A 15,604-nucleotide genomic window follows, 5' to 3' on the forward strand; every position below is an offset into this window, starting at 1 on the left:
AACATAACACTACTACACAGAAACTGCAAAGACACACAAAAATACTACACAATGTGGGCAAAATGACCACAAAGAGACACAACATGACCGTTAAGACACAAAATGAACATGGACAAAACTTCAAAAAGATGCTTAACAACTACAAAGACTAAAATAATAGCCTACAATAGTCAACAAATAAACTAACCTATTCATCAATACTAAAATCACTAGCTAAATACTACTACTAGTTAGTAATACTATGAATTACATGTAGAATATTGTTATTTAATGACAATGTACAGTTTTTGAAAATGTTAAATTATTGTTTTTCCGCTCAGGGCGTAATATCAAAATGAATGGATCAACTTTTCTGCTTTAAGTGTTTGTTTTGATTTAAATCCCATCTAAATCTGGATTTGTGGCCACTAAGTGCCCCAAAATCAAAAAATTAAGAGATTAGCATGAAGATATACAGTGGCATTGATCACACACTGGAGCAACACGTAGCTGAAAAACATCTCATGGCCACAATGTGGCAGTGTTGGTCAGTAGATACATATCAGTTGTGCTTGCTCTTTCTGTTCTGTAATGAAAAGCCTTCTATCAACCATCCCAAACTTTGGCATGAGTGTTGTTACATGTTGCTAAATACAAGTTACAGTACACATTATACATTTGAAATAGAATTTCTGTCTGATGTTATTTATACATAGGTTTGATACCATAAAGGTCACTTGATGCATCGTGTGCTGCAAGGTAATTTTGATTATTTTAGAGGCAAACAATACATTTTGATGTATAAGATGCTCTCACCCCTATACAAAATGAACAATTTCTGATTCTGATTTATAATGGATTATAATCATAATAATGCATGGAATCAATTTAAGTTTTTTCTTTTGCTTTCTGTTTTCAGTGGAAGGGATGGAGTGATGCAATTGGTTGCAAGACAAAGACGGATGACAATGTACACGTAAGACGTAAGAATATATGACAAGTGAAATAGATGTGCCTTTTCTGCATTTATTAGGTGTGCAGTAACTTTTAGTTCTGTTCTGTTGATGGTGTAGTGGGTCTACATTGGGCCCAGCCCGATTTCATACAAGGCGAGGAAGCGATGGTGAAAATATTTTTGCAGTTTTGCTTGACAACACTGAGGCATTACATCACACACGGCCTCTCGTTTAAGGAAGCTGACAGCAATAGTTTAACATGTTGGCATTTGCTACCCTCAGTTATTTATTGATGATTGTGCTTGACGAGCATAGCTGCAACTAATCATTACTCTTTAATTTGTTTCAGCCCATAAACGTAGATACGGTAATATATGGGTTGGTGACTTTCTTCTGTAGAGATTTACTGAATAGGTTGTTTATCCTCCATTTGAAAGTACATGCAGGAAAAGTCACATATCACAGCTGCTGGTAAGTGATTAAACCCTGTTGCCCTATGTGACCTACACAACAAGTTTGAGATAACCAACAAGATAATTTTGTTCTCTGTTAGATAGTTACATGCACTCCCACATATATAAGGAGGCAGTAGAGAGAGGCACCCAAATTCCTCTGGCTTCTGTAATTCAGCATCTAGCAGAGACGTAGTCCAACATCTAGGTCATTTCATTTGAAATATACAGTTTTATAATATATAATTAAATTGTATTGAAAGATGGCAGGAACAGTTTTTCCAGCTCCAAACCCTCCTACGATTTTCTTTCAAGTACATCTCACCACCATGTTTATTTATGAATGGTATTAATTAAACAGAACGTTTTTTCCGGCCAAGGTAAACTATAACGGTCACACTCCTCCACAAATAAATCCAAAAGCTATGTTGTGTTATAAATCATAAGAATCCCATCTTTGTAAATGAAAGGTATAAATGTGTTGTTATTATCATCCATTTATTTGACAGTTTTTAAACCCAGCCAGAGAACATTTATAAATGCTTTTACCTATGACTTTAATAATCCAGTATGAACACATACAGAAGCCAAATTCAGATGTCAGAAGGAAGAGTGATGCACTTACCCACAAATGCTGAGCACAGAGGACATCAGCCTACACTGTTATAAATCTAAAGAGCCATCAAACAGGCAGCACCATTCACCAGCCACCTAATGTAAATGTAACAGGGTTGAGTGTTTGAGTGCAGGAATATCACTGGGGTTATCTACTGGGAACCTCCCAGCACATATGTTTTGTTGAATTAGGCTCTCACTACCACCATGAAACTCTACGCTTATGTTTGGTGTCTCGGGACCAGAGTGTGTCCCGCACCATTTTCAAACCTTTGGTCGTTGTTCCTGGAGATTATATTATAAGGGGGAAACACAAACTTTTTATGTTTTAACAAATGCATATAGTTCCCAACTATTAAGTTGAATAAGTTCCAACATAACCACGACTCTACATGATTTTGCATTATGGTACGGCTGTTTTGCTGTGTATTGAAGCCACTTTTAGCTGCTATCACCGTACTGCAGACAATTTAGCAAGAGTTCTCTTATTAAGACTTTGATCAACAATGTCAACAATGTCATACTTTGGCAGTAATGTTAGGTCTAAGTCATTAATCAATATTTTGTGATTTTTAACCATTGACCAACAGTTTAACATATTTTCTAGTCATTCAGAAAACCTCATGATATCAACAATTACAGTCTACAAATCTGCTACATCCTTTAGTATAACATTGTGATATAGTTATCCAATGTGAGTCTATTGACACATTATACATCAGAACTTCTTATAAATGTAAAATCCTTTATAAAACGGACAGTGTGGAGATCTAACTGTAGTTTGCAAGTGGCATGGAGAATAATTTGAACATAATCAATGTATGCACTTTTACATTTTTGATAAGTAGAGTTGCTTGCCTGAAGTTGAGATAAAACTAAATGTACGACTGCCACCGTACGTGTGTTGCTGAGGTGTTGAAATATGGAATGGTATGCGGTTATACTGAGTGCCCAACGTTTCCATCCCTGCAGGCACACTCGTCTAAGGTGTGGAGCGCAGGAAACAATGTTTACAGTAACATTCCGTTTGATTGAACATCTACCCTCTATCTTCAATTGTTTTACAAAGTCAACATTTACTCAAGATGTTTTATACTTTGTTTACAAATTGAAAACCCGTATGACACTTTTGTTATTTAGCCTCCTTCACCTTTTGCACCTTCTGCAACAAAGCATCCTCCCTGGTGCTAATGCTCCCAAGGTGATCTTACTGAAAAACCTTGCACAAAGGCATAATAATAAAAGGTTAAGTATAATATAGATCAAATCTGCTTTAGTGTGGGTCACTGACCTCAACTGTATCGGCTCTTTCCAACCTTAATAGTCTGCTCCTCTGGGAGCATAATGTTTGGATTGGTTTGGAAATATATTGGCAATAAAGAGACAAAAGGATGTCATAAACGTTGATTAAAGCTCTGGTTAAAAGACAGAGGCGGAGAAGCTCTGAGTTATGAGAGCTTTTCAGACTGCGTTATTGTTTCAGTGACAGAGCTCTTAGTGCGTCTAGTGGAGTGGTCGCAGGCGAGTGGTAAACATTTCTCAAAGTGTGAGGAGTCATTAATCCCTAAAGCAGAGAACAGCTTCACTACCGGTGTCTGTGGCCCAAGAAATCACAGCCAGTTGGCACCAGCAGGTCACACAGAGCTCCAACACAAACGCTTTGTACTCCAAAGCTCTTTAAATCTCTTTTAATGTGCTGTAGCTAAGGCACATATAAGGAAAGGCAGTGTGGAACTACTATGGGTTTCCCACATTCAATGCATTTGCTAGTGAAGCTTGATGATGCATATGACGACAGCAAGATACCCATTTGTGAGACAAATGTTCTTTTTAATTATAAAAAAACAAAACGAAATTAGTTTGTTAGTTAATAGAGATGATTCACTGAATAATATATATATATTTTTTCTCTTTAGGCAAGTCATGTCTGAAGTGGGTCATGTGTCAAAAATCAGTTTGAAGACCTTTCTATCCAACAATCTGTTTCTATCAGTTTTGAGTTGACATGTTGCATACTTAAACATAAATTCGTTTTTGATCAAATTAGCACAAAGCATATTGGAAACCATGTAGTAATCCATCTATACACATTCCCCAGAGGGCAGGAGGGATGGAGGGAGTTAATAGTAGCCCAGCAGCTCATTTCTGCCTCCGGGCCCCATGGCAGGTTAATCCAGCCATTACTGTCAGTGCATTACAGACAGCCACCTGGACATACAGGTGGTTAGTCACCATCGCTTCATATTGCAAACAAGTCCCTACACACATTGACATAATATTGGAGTTTAACTGAAAGGCAAGTATTGTATCCTTTTTTTTCTCTGTATATAATTAATCCAATAAGGCCTTTTCACACTAGATCTTTTTACATGTCACAGTAGTTAAAGCACAGGTGTAAATAATAAAAATTAATGATGGCTGAATTTAATTTAGCAGCTTCAGTTCCAGGGTCGTATGTGCATGAGGGCTTAGGTCGTTAATGGTAACTGTAACACCTGTACTTTGAAAAGTGTTTGTTTGTAGTGTAGAAAAAAAAGTGCATTTTATTCGCCTCTTAGCAGGACTATAATTTGCTATTTAAATTATTCCAGTATGCTATTTGACTTAACTTTTTTGTATTTACTATATAGTAAGGCCAGTATTGTATTTAAAATGATGACGTTTTGTGATCTTCATATTTCACTTTGCTTATGGGACTGTTCAGAGTTAACTGCTAATGCAGTCCAGATCTCATTTGCATGGCTAATTGGTCAGTACTGGAGCTCCATCCTCGCGCCACACCCACTCTGCTCCGGCACTGTCGGTCCATGCCTCTGGGTGTGCATTCTGCTAAACTCCGCCCCGCTCGCGCCGCCTCCAAGCGGACCGCAATGATTTAGAAGTTCAGGAATCCCACGTGACGTCACCCGGGGGTGACGTTATGCTTCTCTAAATAGATCGTATTGTAATATTTTCTCAGTCCAACGTGGTTTCTTCTCAGAGACTGCTTCACATTTTTCTACACTTGTTTGGTAAGTTGAAAACCTCACACCAGCATGCAGAGGACCGTGCACGCGCCCCTGCAGGTTTGTTGTGTTTGTTAAAAGCGTTTCTTGTTACTTTTTCTCATTTTTTCCCCATGCAACAGCTTGTTTTGTTCTTCGCTTCAGCAGCCCTGCTCTAATTGAATTTTTTTCTAATTGTTTCTCAATTCATGAATGCTTGCAAGCGTAAGAGGGAATAGATCATGTAGGTTTTGTGAGAGTAGGTGCATTGTCATCTCACTTGGCTGTCCGTGCGTCGGCCTATCTGTTGACTGTTGTGGAAGTTGAACGCGGAGTCAAGTGCCGCTGCTGCTGCTGCTCGCTGGCAGGTAGCAGCGGGGACCAGTCTGCAGGAATTTGTCCGACTGAAAACAAGCGAATGTCATTGCAACGGATGGTTTCATTGCATTTCAAAGCAATTTGGCTCGTTTTATAGATTTTCTATTTGCTCCATAGCACCAAAGCTGGTTCCCTGCATCACTGCCTTGCTGTCCCATCTCGGGATACGCAGAGCCGGTGTCGGTCCCGGACTGAACGCGCTGCAGCTCACCAGTGATCGTCCGGAAAATGATTGCTGTCATGCCGGTTAAAAAGAAAAATAGTAATGCTCCTGGTCCCGTGAAATGTACGTTCCATTTTTTGTCTTAAACAGCTATGTGACCAACATTACGTCATTCTGCAGGCCAGTCGATATTTGATTAACCGCTGAGATGTTGAGGGTTACTTTCAGGAAGGTTGTGCTGACGAGGCGCGCTTTGTACGGCTTGGGGGGAAAAGAAAGATGTTTTAATCATTTGATTACTCTCCGCTGTCATTATGTTTATGTGACAACACTATCAATAACCACTTTTTTCTCCTACACGCTGTTTTAGATTAATGTGACGGATGCCGGATTTATTGTGTCCCCTTTTAATTGCCTGTGTAAATTGCAGCTGATAGTAAGGACACGTTTCAGGATGATGTTAATAATAATTCGGATAATTTAGTCATTTAGACTAAGATAGAGTTTTATTTTTCTCCTTAAAATGCTTTTAAAAACATGCACATAATGTTATGCTCGTTAACTTCTATAATTTAAATTAAAGTTTTTATGTAAGCAACCATTTGAGGAAAAGTTTGGAAGATATGGTTTTTCACCTTTTCCAATTCTTTGTTGCAAAAGGGCATACAAAAACGTTGGAGAATCAAAACATTTTACCTTAATGAAAATAATAGCCTACATAACACATATTTTTATTTGTATAAGAATATTTTAGTAATATTCTGCTGAAGTGAAAAGTAAAGTAAGAACATACAACGCTGAATAATTACATAAATACATAAAAAAACAGCAAGGACTCTATAGAGTCAGTGACAATAACCTTATCTTTGGTTATTTGGTAACCTTGATGCAGATCTAATTCTTCACATAGTTTACACAATGCTCAGCTTGATTGCAGTGCAGCGGCTCATTGCAGTAATGAAATGTGACCTTTATTTGTTGATGGGTGCTGCTTGTGCTCAAGGTGAAACATTCCTCTGGTGAGGATTATTCTAATGTAGGTCGGATGACAAAAATCACAACACCCATCAAGAGTTTTTGTCACATACGTCTCACCTTTGAAAAACTGTTGCTCATTTATTATAAGGTTGACTCGTACACCTTCTAATCATTTCATTCGGGGACTTTTTTCCTTTATTCTAGTGATGGTATAATGAGAAATAGCGTGAGTGTTAGCCCACTGAGGGGTTTCTTTGCATTTGTTACGAGTTTACATGTTGTGAAACAGACCAGTAATTGATAGGTATTTAGGTCTACATCACATCAGTCTTTTTTGGCATGCATTCACTCTAAGAGCAGGAGTTCAGGGCAGACATTGTCTAAGGAGGCCAAGTTCCCTGCCTCAGGGTTTGCCGTGATCCTACCTTGAACTTGTGCTGTCAAAGGCCCAGGCTATGGGGAGCTGGAGATTTGAATTGCTGTGCATGTTTGTGCTTGCTTTAACCCCATATGCCTTTGCACCCCAACCCCTCTTTTCCTCACCATATTGTTTAAATTCTAATAAGCGGCATACTTGGAGAATTCCTCCCCAGCTTCTCTTGAAATCGAACGCCAGGCCCTAATCCTTCCCCTCGCACACATCAGGATATAGTTAATGTAAAGTGTAACCAAATTTCCTCTGCTAAACTAAAACATCTATATCAAATGAGAGCCAAGTGCCTCTTCCAAGGAAAGGGGCGTTGAGTACTGATAATTGTAAGTGTGAAAGCTATTGGATAATTCACACAGGCATTCACAGAATTCATGTTTAAGAGTTTTATGCGTCATATGGTTCAAATTTCCTGAAAGTTATAAAATGACCAAGTCCCATTTTAGAAACAGAAAGGTAAAAGTTAAACCTTTGCATGTGTTTTCATCGTAATTGATACTTTGTTTCCTTTTTTTCTTATTAATGCTTTCTGGTGACGTCAGTTTTATTTGTGATTCATTGTTAAAGTTTTAGATTTCAGTCATACAGGTTGTACACCTGCATTAAAAAGTGTAGAGAACATCTTTGACATGTCCATCGGCTTTTTGAAGCAGTTGTTCTTCATTCGTACTTCCATCCTCGGTCCAGCTTAAGTTCAGAGTTAGGATCAGCAGTGTTAGTCATGTTTGTTGTGTCAAAGGAAACCAGGTGAGTTTTCAGGGGCCCTGCAGTAGTGAACTGGTGACAGAAAGAGAGAGCAGGGCTCATTGCTCTCTGACAGAGAGACCCTGTCCAGACCCTATCCAGACCCTGTTCTGCAGGCTCGCTCATGAAGTACAGCTTGTTAGGAAAACAGCACTGCTTAGCATAACACAATATTTGAGTGTTTTGACTGTGCTTGAGGAAATAGTCTGTACCCGTGAAAAAGACACACATGTACATAGTGTATGAAGGCATTCATGCTTGACACGTGATGCTCGGCCCTGACTTGAATTTCGGATGTGTTTTTGTGAATTGATAGAGGAGAATAAACTATGTGTTGCATGTGTGTGATACACGATTGAACTGTTGGGTACTGCAACTAGTTTGTTATCAAAAACATACATGATGAAAAACCTTATAAGGATGTTAAAATGACTGCCCTAACAGACATATTTGAAACGTTTGTTGGGATGGGATTAGCTCAGTGTAACATGAGGGAGACTGAGAAAAAAGGAAACAGCAGAAAAAAGAGACGATGGGCCGTCAATTCTTTATCCGCAAACGTCTTTCATTTGCTTCACTTTTTTGGTGTCATAGTAATAGATGTTTTTGTCCAACTTTCATAATTCAAGACTGTATACCCTCTTTAGAGTACAATGTGCTTCTCCAGACACCCTGGATGTTCACTTGTCTCGGTGCGGCTTTGGTTCGCTCCTCACATGGATCTTTTTGTGCAGAGTTTGAATGTCTATTCCCAGTTTGCAAACCAAACGACCTGTATGTTCAGAATTAAGAAACTTCTTGCTAATGATAAACGCACTGGCTTGAAGATAAATATGCTCCCCTGTGGCTAGGGATTAATAAAGACTACCTTAATACTTGTCATCACTAAACATCTGTAAAAACATCTGTCAGTAAGTGCCTAACATCTGTAGTCCTGGCATGTATTGACCTCTCAGGTTGTTTGTGTTTGACAGCGATGAGAATAATAGTACACTGCATCGTGCTGAACGATAAGACTTTGAAAAAAGAAATACATAACATAGCCACAGTACCCAGCAGTCATCAAACATGATATTGAAGTAAAGGTAAAGGGATAAAGCCCCCAAAAATATTTATATACGTTAATGTTAAGGAGTTTTATATTACGATTTTCCTTATGTAAATAATTCACCTAAACTTGCATCGATGTTTAATGTTTACTACAAACACAAAATGATCAGGTTTCTTTACCAGTTACTGTATATATTGGTTACCTTTTTTAATAAATGTATGCTTTTTATACCTATAATAGTAGAATAATATTTCTAGATTTCTTTCCAGACTATTTGCTGGGTCAATTCTGAAGTTGTTGGAAATGTTAATGGTTTAAATATTCTAATGTGAGTGGGGCATCAAATACATTACATGATTAGAGTGCACATGGAGGCCTTTAAAGAGTTTATTATTTGTTGTGCTCTTGGTTTGATCTTGAGAAGCTTATAAAATGCACTTGTTTTTTTCTGGTCTTTTCTCTCTTTCATCCTGTCATAAATATAGTCTATAATAGAGCTGTTTTCATATATATTTGAAGCAGAATGCATCCTTGTGTATATGATTAAGTTTCTTTAGTTTAACTGTGACAGGATATTAAAGAATTTGTTGGCCTTTAATATTTATGTGACTCTGGTATCATTTTGTATTTTTTGAAGCGCAGATACGTACGAGGCACTCCTCCTTTCTGGGAAAGTGGGTCCTCTTTTTCACTCTAAATTATTAAAGTAGCTCAAATTGTTACCGAATCCATTGCACATCTGACATGATGCGTGGCTGTGGCTGTGGTGTATTGAGCAAATGCTTATAGAGCACAGATTTGTCAGTAGGTGGAAAGTAAACGAGTAGTTGTAGCTGTCAGACCAGCGCAATGTGTTAGGCTAGATTCACTTTGTGGTGAAAATAAACATTTGAAGACACTTTGTTGAAACTGTGATTTCTACATGGTGTTGGTGTTTGATTTCACACTCTTTCATTTTGGGGATTTTTGGATTTTCAATTTAAGAAAATAAACAAATTATTTACGTATGTTAAGCTGATTGCTTTCTTATTGAATCCAGTGTATTTTTTGTTCCATTATTAGCGTGAAACAATGAGTGTACATTTCCCCCCTTGATGCTCGCAGGGGAAATTCAAGTCATTAAATGTTTCGCTTTGCTTTCTCCTTTTGTCTGCTTTTTTGTAGTTTTATGAGAAGGTGGGCAGAGTGATGAACTCAGACCAGGAAAGGCCGTACGAGTGCAACGCTCCTGGTTGTTCTCAGGTGAGTGTGTGGGGAGAACCACGACACCCTGTGTGTGTGTGTGTGTGTGTGTGTGTGTGTGTGTGTGTGTGTGTGTGTGTGTGTGTGTGTGTGTGTGTGTGTGTGTGTGTGTGTGTGTGTGTGTGTGTGTGTGTGTGTGTGTGTGTGTGTGTGTGTGTGTGTGTGTGTGTGTGTGTGTGTGTGTGTGTGTGTGTGTGTGTGTGTGTGCCTGTAATATGATGAGGTAAACACTGAGGAGTGGGTTACTGCCTCACGCAAAGAGGAGAAACAAAATAGCATTGAACTGAGGCAAACACAAAGTGTAAATAACCCTTCAGGTGTAAAAATACCCTTTCAAAACAAATGCTCTTTAAAGTTGATATTATATTGAAGTGATATGAGACATATTTTGTATCATAATATGGCAAAAGTGGTTTTAAAGGCTGCATAACAGTAATGTTATGTCCTTTTCTAAAACTGCCAGACACTTGCTGTGCTACTATCTATCTTTACCCACATAATCATTTTATCCACACTACTAATAAGTTTCTATCAAAATCTCATTGTCTAAATATTATGTGAATGCACCAATAGTCAAATGCACAATAGTTTTGCAATATTGACAGAGAGGTATTTGCTCAACATTATCCTGATTTATAATTGTCTCCATATTGCCAAGTGCTATTTGAAGTTTGCACAGTTGAAATGTGAAATGTTGTCTTTCTACATACAATTCTTACGGTCCTATTTAAAAAAATTCGACAGCGGTTCCCCACGGAGGACCATCTGATGATACATAGACACAAACATGAGATGACCCTCAAGTTCCCCTCCATAAAGAACGACAACATGTTATCAGGTGAGATACGGCTACATCAATTCAAACGCACACACTACACACTCAGCAGGGTTTAGAGGAAACATGCAGCTCCTTTGCAGGTGTGTGCCTCAGTGACTCATGCTCCGAGTCAGACACACTTGTCTATCATCAGAAAACTTCATGGCGTGTCTATACCAGTTGTTTACAGTAATGTAAATCATAGGACACACGTTACCTTTAGCTTTGTTCAGGGCATACCACTTTACGCACACTTCAGGAGGTGATGACGTGTGTCTGGAGAAATAAGTGTGTAAAGCTAAAGTGGGATTAACCTTTCCCATCATCATTAGATTCAAGATTCAAGGCTTTTATTGTCATGTGTACATAGCTACAGTGTAGATATATCAATGAAAATCTTAGGTCACAGGCTCCTCCAACAGTGCAACACAATAAAACAGATAAAATAGTTAAAATAGTGCAAGTAAATACAAATAAAATATAATGCAAGGAACCCTAACCCTAGTAATTGGAATATGATATATTAGATAAATAATTAGTCTTGATCCCACTGTAGGGGAAGATGGTTAACATTTGTTTTAAGGTTATTGTTGTGTATAAGCCTAAGGTGACATGCTGATCGGCGCATTCATCTACTGTCCAAAGAAACATAGATTGTGTACTGCATATACAAGTGTCAACCCAAGGCCGATCCATAAGTATAGATCTCCGTTCCTAGAAACAGCCAGGTCACACTAGATGAAAGCCACGCCGCCATGATTGTGTCTTCTCTATTATTTACACTCAGTGGACAGCAGGATCAGATTTTCTAGGCCGGGTGTTCTTATCGCTTGTTGTCTGAATTACAGCTCTGACCATTTCTCTTTTAGAGACCTTAAACTCAGAATAAAATAAATGGTATGTTATTTTAGCTCAGCAACACATTGCTCTAAGCTGGTGACTAAACGGTGTCCGCTTAAAATGTGAGTACTATAACTGTCGACCCAAAGTTAACCCCCTGCCCCATTGGCTCATACTTGTTATCCTCAACAAAAAATTGACCTTACTCTCCTTTTTATTTATAAAGCTTGAGCTGTTCAAAATGGAAGAAGTATATTTGTAGTAGAACTGTATTTTGGGTAAACAGGTCATGATGAAGGTTTGAGTCAATCCTCAGTCTAGCCAGAATGGATAAACAGACCATGAAGTATGCTTTTAGCCTTTGAAACAAGCCTGATCCTAAAATCACCTTCAACTGTCTGAAACCTGATCCCTGTGCACCCCCCACAACGTCAAGTTGAATACCACAGCTTGACCGAGCTCAACAAATGAGACCCCCACTCAGTAGGTGGGATCTGTACTTTATCAGCTGGAATGGGGCTGTCAAGCACAGTATCTCTCACTCGCTAACAGAATGGAGTTTTTTTTCTTCTTAAAATCATTGCAATACGTAACAACAATACACTATTATTATACTTTTGTATCAATATAGATCTGCATTGAGTTTGTAGTCAAACTGTGGTCCATATGACCCCAAAATAACAAAAATAAACACTGAGACACTCCCACACTTCAACCCCCGTCTCCTGATTGTACTTTTTTCAACACATTTAGCAAAAAACACATAAAAAACTATAGAAAAACAAACGAATCTGATGACATCATTATAACAAATCTAACATATACAGTATGTCTTGCTAACATAGCGTGTAATTTAGTGTTGTGTATTATTGTATCATGTGTCCTTTTGGATTGCTGCTGCTTTGTCCTTTTTGTTTTTGTTGCAATGGTGGCCTGCCAACGGGTTGTAGATGAAATGTAGCTTAAAGCTGACATTTATGTTAATAATAATTTAGCATGCTGCTCTACTCCATAAGCTGTAGTGTTTTGCTGTCCACAATCATGTTGTATGTGCAGCCTGACAAACACTATTAACAGTTGTTGATTTGAAGGTAAAACTTAAAAAACCTTGTCTTTGATTTCCAGACCAGACGCCCACGCCAACACGCTTCTTGAAGAACTGTGAGGAGGTGGGATTGTTCAGTGAGCTGGACTGCTCCATTGAGCAGGAGTTTTGCAAGGCACAGGAAGAAGAGGACAGTAAACAGGTACTGTGAAAAAAAAAAGCCTCAGGCTGAAAAAAAAACAAGGTGAACCCACAGCCACCCACAGGGGTTAGGTCAGGTGGTTATGAACTGTTATCTGCTGCCATCATAAGTCATGTCACCAACGGCAGCCCACACACTATGAGCTGATGCACACCATTTTTTATAGATTTGCAACACCTTGACCTCATGTAACCACACTATGCTAGCTTGTTCAAAAAACTGATGACCGCAGATATTTATACACCTCCTATATTTCAACGTAATTTTAGTTTTTACCTGTTGCACTCACTGATCCCCACCAGTCTTGTTGACAGTGACAGACAGGGTAAGCAGCTGGAGATTTGTCACCAACTACAGACGAGGAGAAAGAAGATCAGGTTCTCCACCTGTAACTTCAAACAGCTCTCCAGCGCTCTCTCATGAAGAGAGTCCTATTTCCTCCCAGACATACGGGCAGACCCCTGAGACAACGTTTATGACCTGGCCAGACATTTTCACATTTGACCAAAGACGTGGTCATTTATGCATTATAGATCCACCCTGAGGCAGCTTCACCTGAAACATAGGTACTAGTCAAATCACCACAAGACAGACTGCTTATCTAATGTCTGGAGAGATGTGCAGAGCAGGCTGTAGCTAAGCTGTCGGCTGGGTGGTTTGGCTCTGGAGCTCGTCTGTGCTCAGGTCAGCCTTGTCTCGCCTCCCCAGCCTGTGTGGTTTATGAGGGGAGGCTCTGCTGAATCAGCAGGAGGCGAGTCGGAGCAAGACTCTCTAAAAGTGCATATCACAATAAACAGAGTGGGAGCTTAAAACTTGAAGAAAACAGCAATCGGCCTTTATGAATATTAATAGTCATATATTAATTTTACCAACAGTCATGTGTCTGTAAAGAGTGAGAAATGTGGTTGATAAACTTTGTTTTTACCTATCCTTCACTCGGACACGTATATAACATTTCATTTAGCTGACTCTTTTATCCAAAGCGACTGACAATGCAATTGTACAGAAATGAAAAGTTTTGCCTGTATTTTCCTTTTTGTATTTGATCATTCTCTGTGGCTGTTTCTCATTTGACTCAATGCAAATTACTTCAACTTGATGTTTGCTTTATGCCAAGATACTGTATGTGCGTTGAGCTCAGAGATATTTTGTTGAATAAGGCACATGGTTATTTTGGGATGTACTATATGTGAGATCACATGTGACAAACAAGTAAAACAAACAAACGGTCCTGCTGGGCTACAAAACAATAAGGAAGCATGGTCTTCATTAGACGCTTAATGTTTCCTCAATGCAGCAACAGCCTGGGAATGATAGCTTACAATGTTCCTCATTACCGATCCAAACAGATGAAGTGTTTGAGTTGTGCTGAAAGTGAAACGTTCCCTCAGCTGGGAAAAATTAGACAGTTTCCTTACTTTCTGCTTGCTTTTCTATCCCCTTCTTTCGCTGCAGGCCATCTCGCTGCACGGTCAGTCAGGCCAGCACCAGCAGTCCCACTCGCGGATGGGCAACCATGACACCAGCATCGTGATCCAGCAGGCCCTGCCCTCCCCTCAGTCCAGCTCCGTCATCACTCAGGCTCCATCCACCAACAGACAGATAGGGTGAGTAGGCTTGGGCCAAAAAATCCAGTAAAATGTCAAAGATTTTTTCTTTTTAATTAAACTCGTAAGAGAAAAAGAAGGGAAATTCGTTTTTTGTGGGTTTTTATTTTTGAATCTTTGACTAAGTGGTAGAGGCACTGCTCTCACTGCTGACAGACTGTTAATTATCTGTGGAGTGTGAGGATGTATCCTTTCACTTCAAGTGCGTCCCTGTAAGATTGACAGTCTTAGGTTTGACCCTTTCGTGTCCATGAGGAATGTCATCCCTCCGTAGTCTCTGAGGTAATGTCAGGGATTTGTTACATTTGGAGCAGCGAGTGTAGGGCTTGCGATTCATGTTTTGCTGTCCATTCAGTATTGTCCCACAGCAGAACATGCCAAAGAGGGTCCCGGAGGACAAGGTGAGCTCATTGTTGAAGTCTTAGCTGTGACTGCTTTTACAGCGGTTTAGCATTTCATGCTCTAAAATAGATCCTTTCACTGTATGGGAATGTCAGCCGCAACTATAGAGCTCTGTTTCTCTGATGCACTGCCATGCTACAGGTGTAAAATAACCAGCTGATATAGACTGCAATCTGAGTGGTGTGCTGCTTTATTATTTCACACAGTCACAAAGTATTTCATGACGTTTAAAAAGGATTTTTAATTGCAGTCATAATCAGACCATGATGATTCATATCTCCATACTGTGTGTGGTTAAGCTATGTGGTTTTTTAAACTAAACCGTCATGGGTCTTTGAGGGTAATGTTTTCCCATAGTGACTTTTTGTCTTTATATCTCAAAAACATAATCATGACAGACATTAATAAGCTTTTGGATGTTATAGAGATACTCCACTGACCTCATGTGTTCCTTATGCCTTTACCCCAACCACCTTGAAACATGTGCCAGGGCTTTGTTACTGTAAACCAGACCTGTGGCAGGCACGTTAGACATTGAGATGGCTCAGTGTAAGGCCTGTGCTGTGTTGAAGTTGTCCTGTGTAGATTTACAGCTTGAGGAGCTTGTGAATATTGGATGTGAGGCCCATCACTAAGCCTGACTGACACCCCGTCAGGCTCTTTGTCCAGGACAGGGATGGAATTTCACTCCCTTGGAGGAGCAGAAATCACAGCCAGTA

At 39.3% G+C, this 15,604-nt stretch overlaps 1 protein-coding gene across 2 annotated transcripts in view; it reads left to right on the forward strand.

Moving 5' to 3' along the window:
- Window positions 1–4,983: 4,983 nt before the first annotated feature.
- The window catches only part of creb5b (cAMP responsive element binding protein 5b), a 36,140-nt gene continuing 25,519 nt past the window's right edge, over window positions 4,984–15,604 (forward strand). For both annotated transcript variants that reach the window (XM_034128123.1, XM_034128124.1), the window contains exons 1-5: window positions 4,984–5,067; window positions 9,895–9,972; window positions 10,717–10,810; window positions 12,755–12,876; window positions 14,332–14,483. In XM_034128123.1, the coding sequence (XP_033984014.1) occupies window positions 5,038–5,067; window positions 9,895–9,972; window positions 10,717–10,810; window positions 12,755–12,876; window positions 14,332–14,483 (476 nt within the window). In that variant the 5' untranslated portion in view covers window positions 4,984–5,037. The remainder of the gene's footprint in view (window positions 5,068–9,894; window positions 9,973–10,716; window positions 10,811–12,754; window positions 12,877–14,331; window positions 14,484–15,604) is intronic.

The sequence above is a fragment of the Trematomus bernacchii genome, unplaced genomic scaffold, assembly GCF_902827165.1.
Source record: "Trematomus bernacchii unplaced genomic scaffold, fTreBer1.1, whole genome shotgun sequence".
In the NCBI taxonomy this organism is placed as follows: domain Eukaryota; kingdom Metazoa; phylum Chordata; class Actinopteri; order Perciformes; family Nototheniidae; genus Trematomus; species Trematomus bernacchii.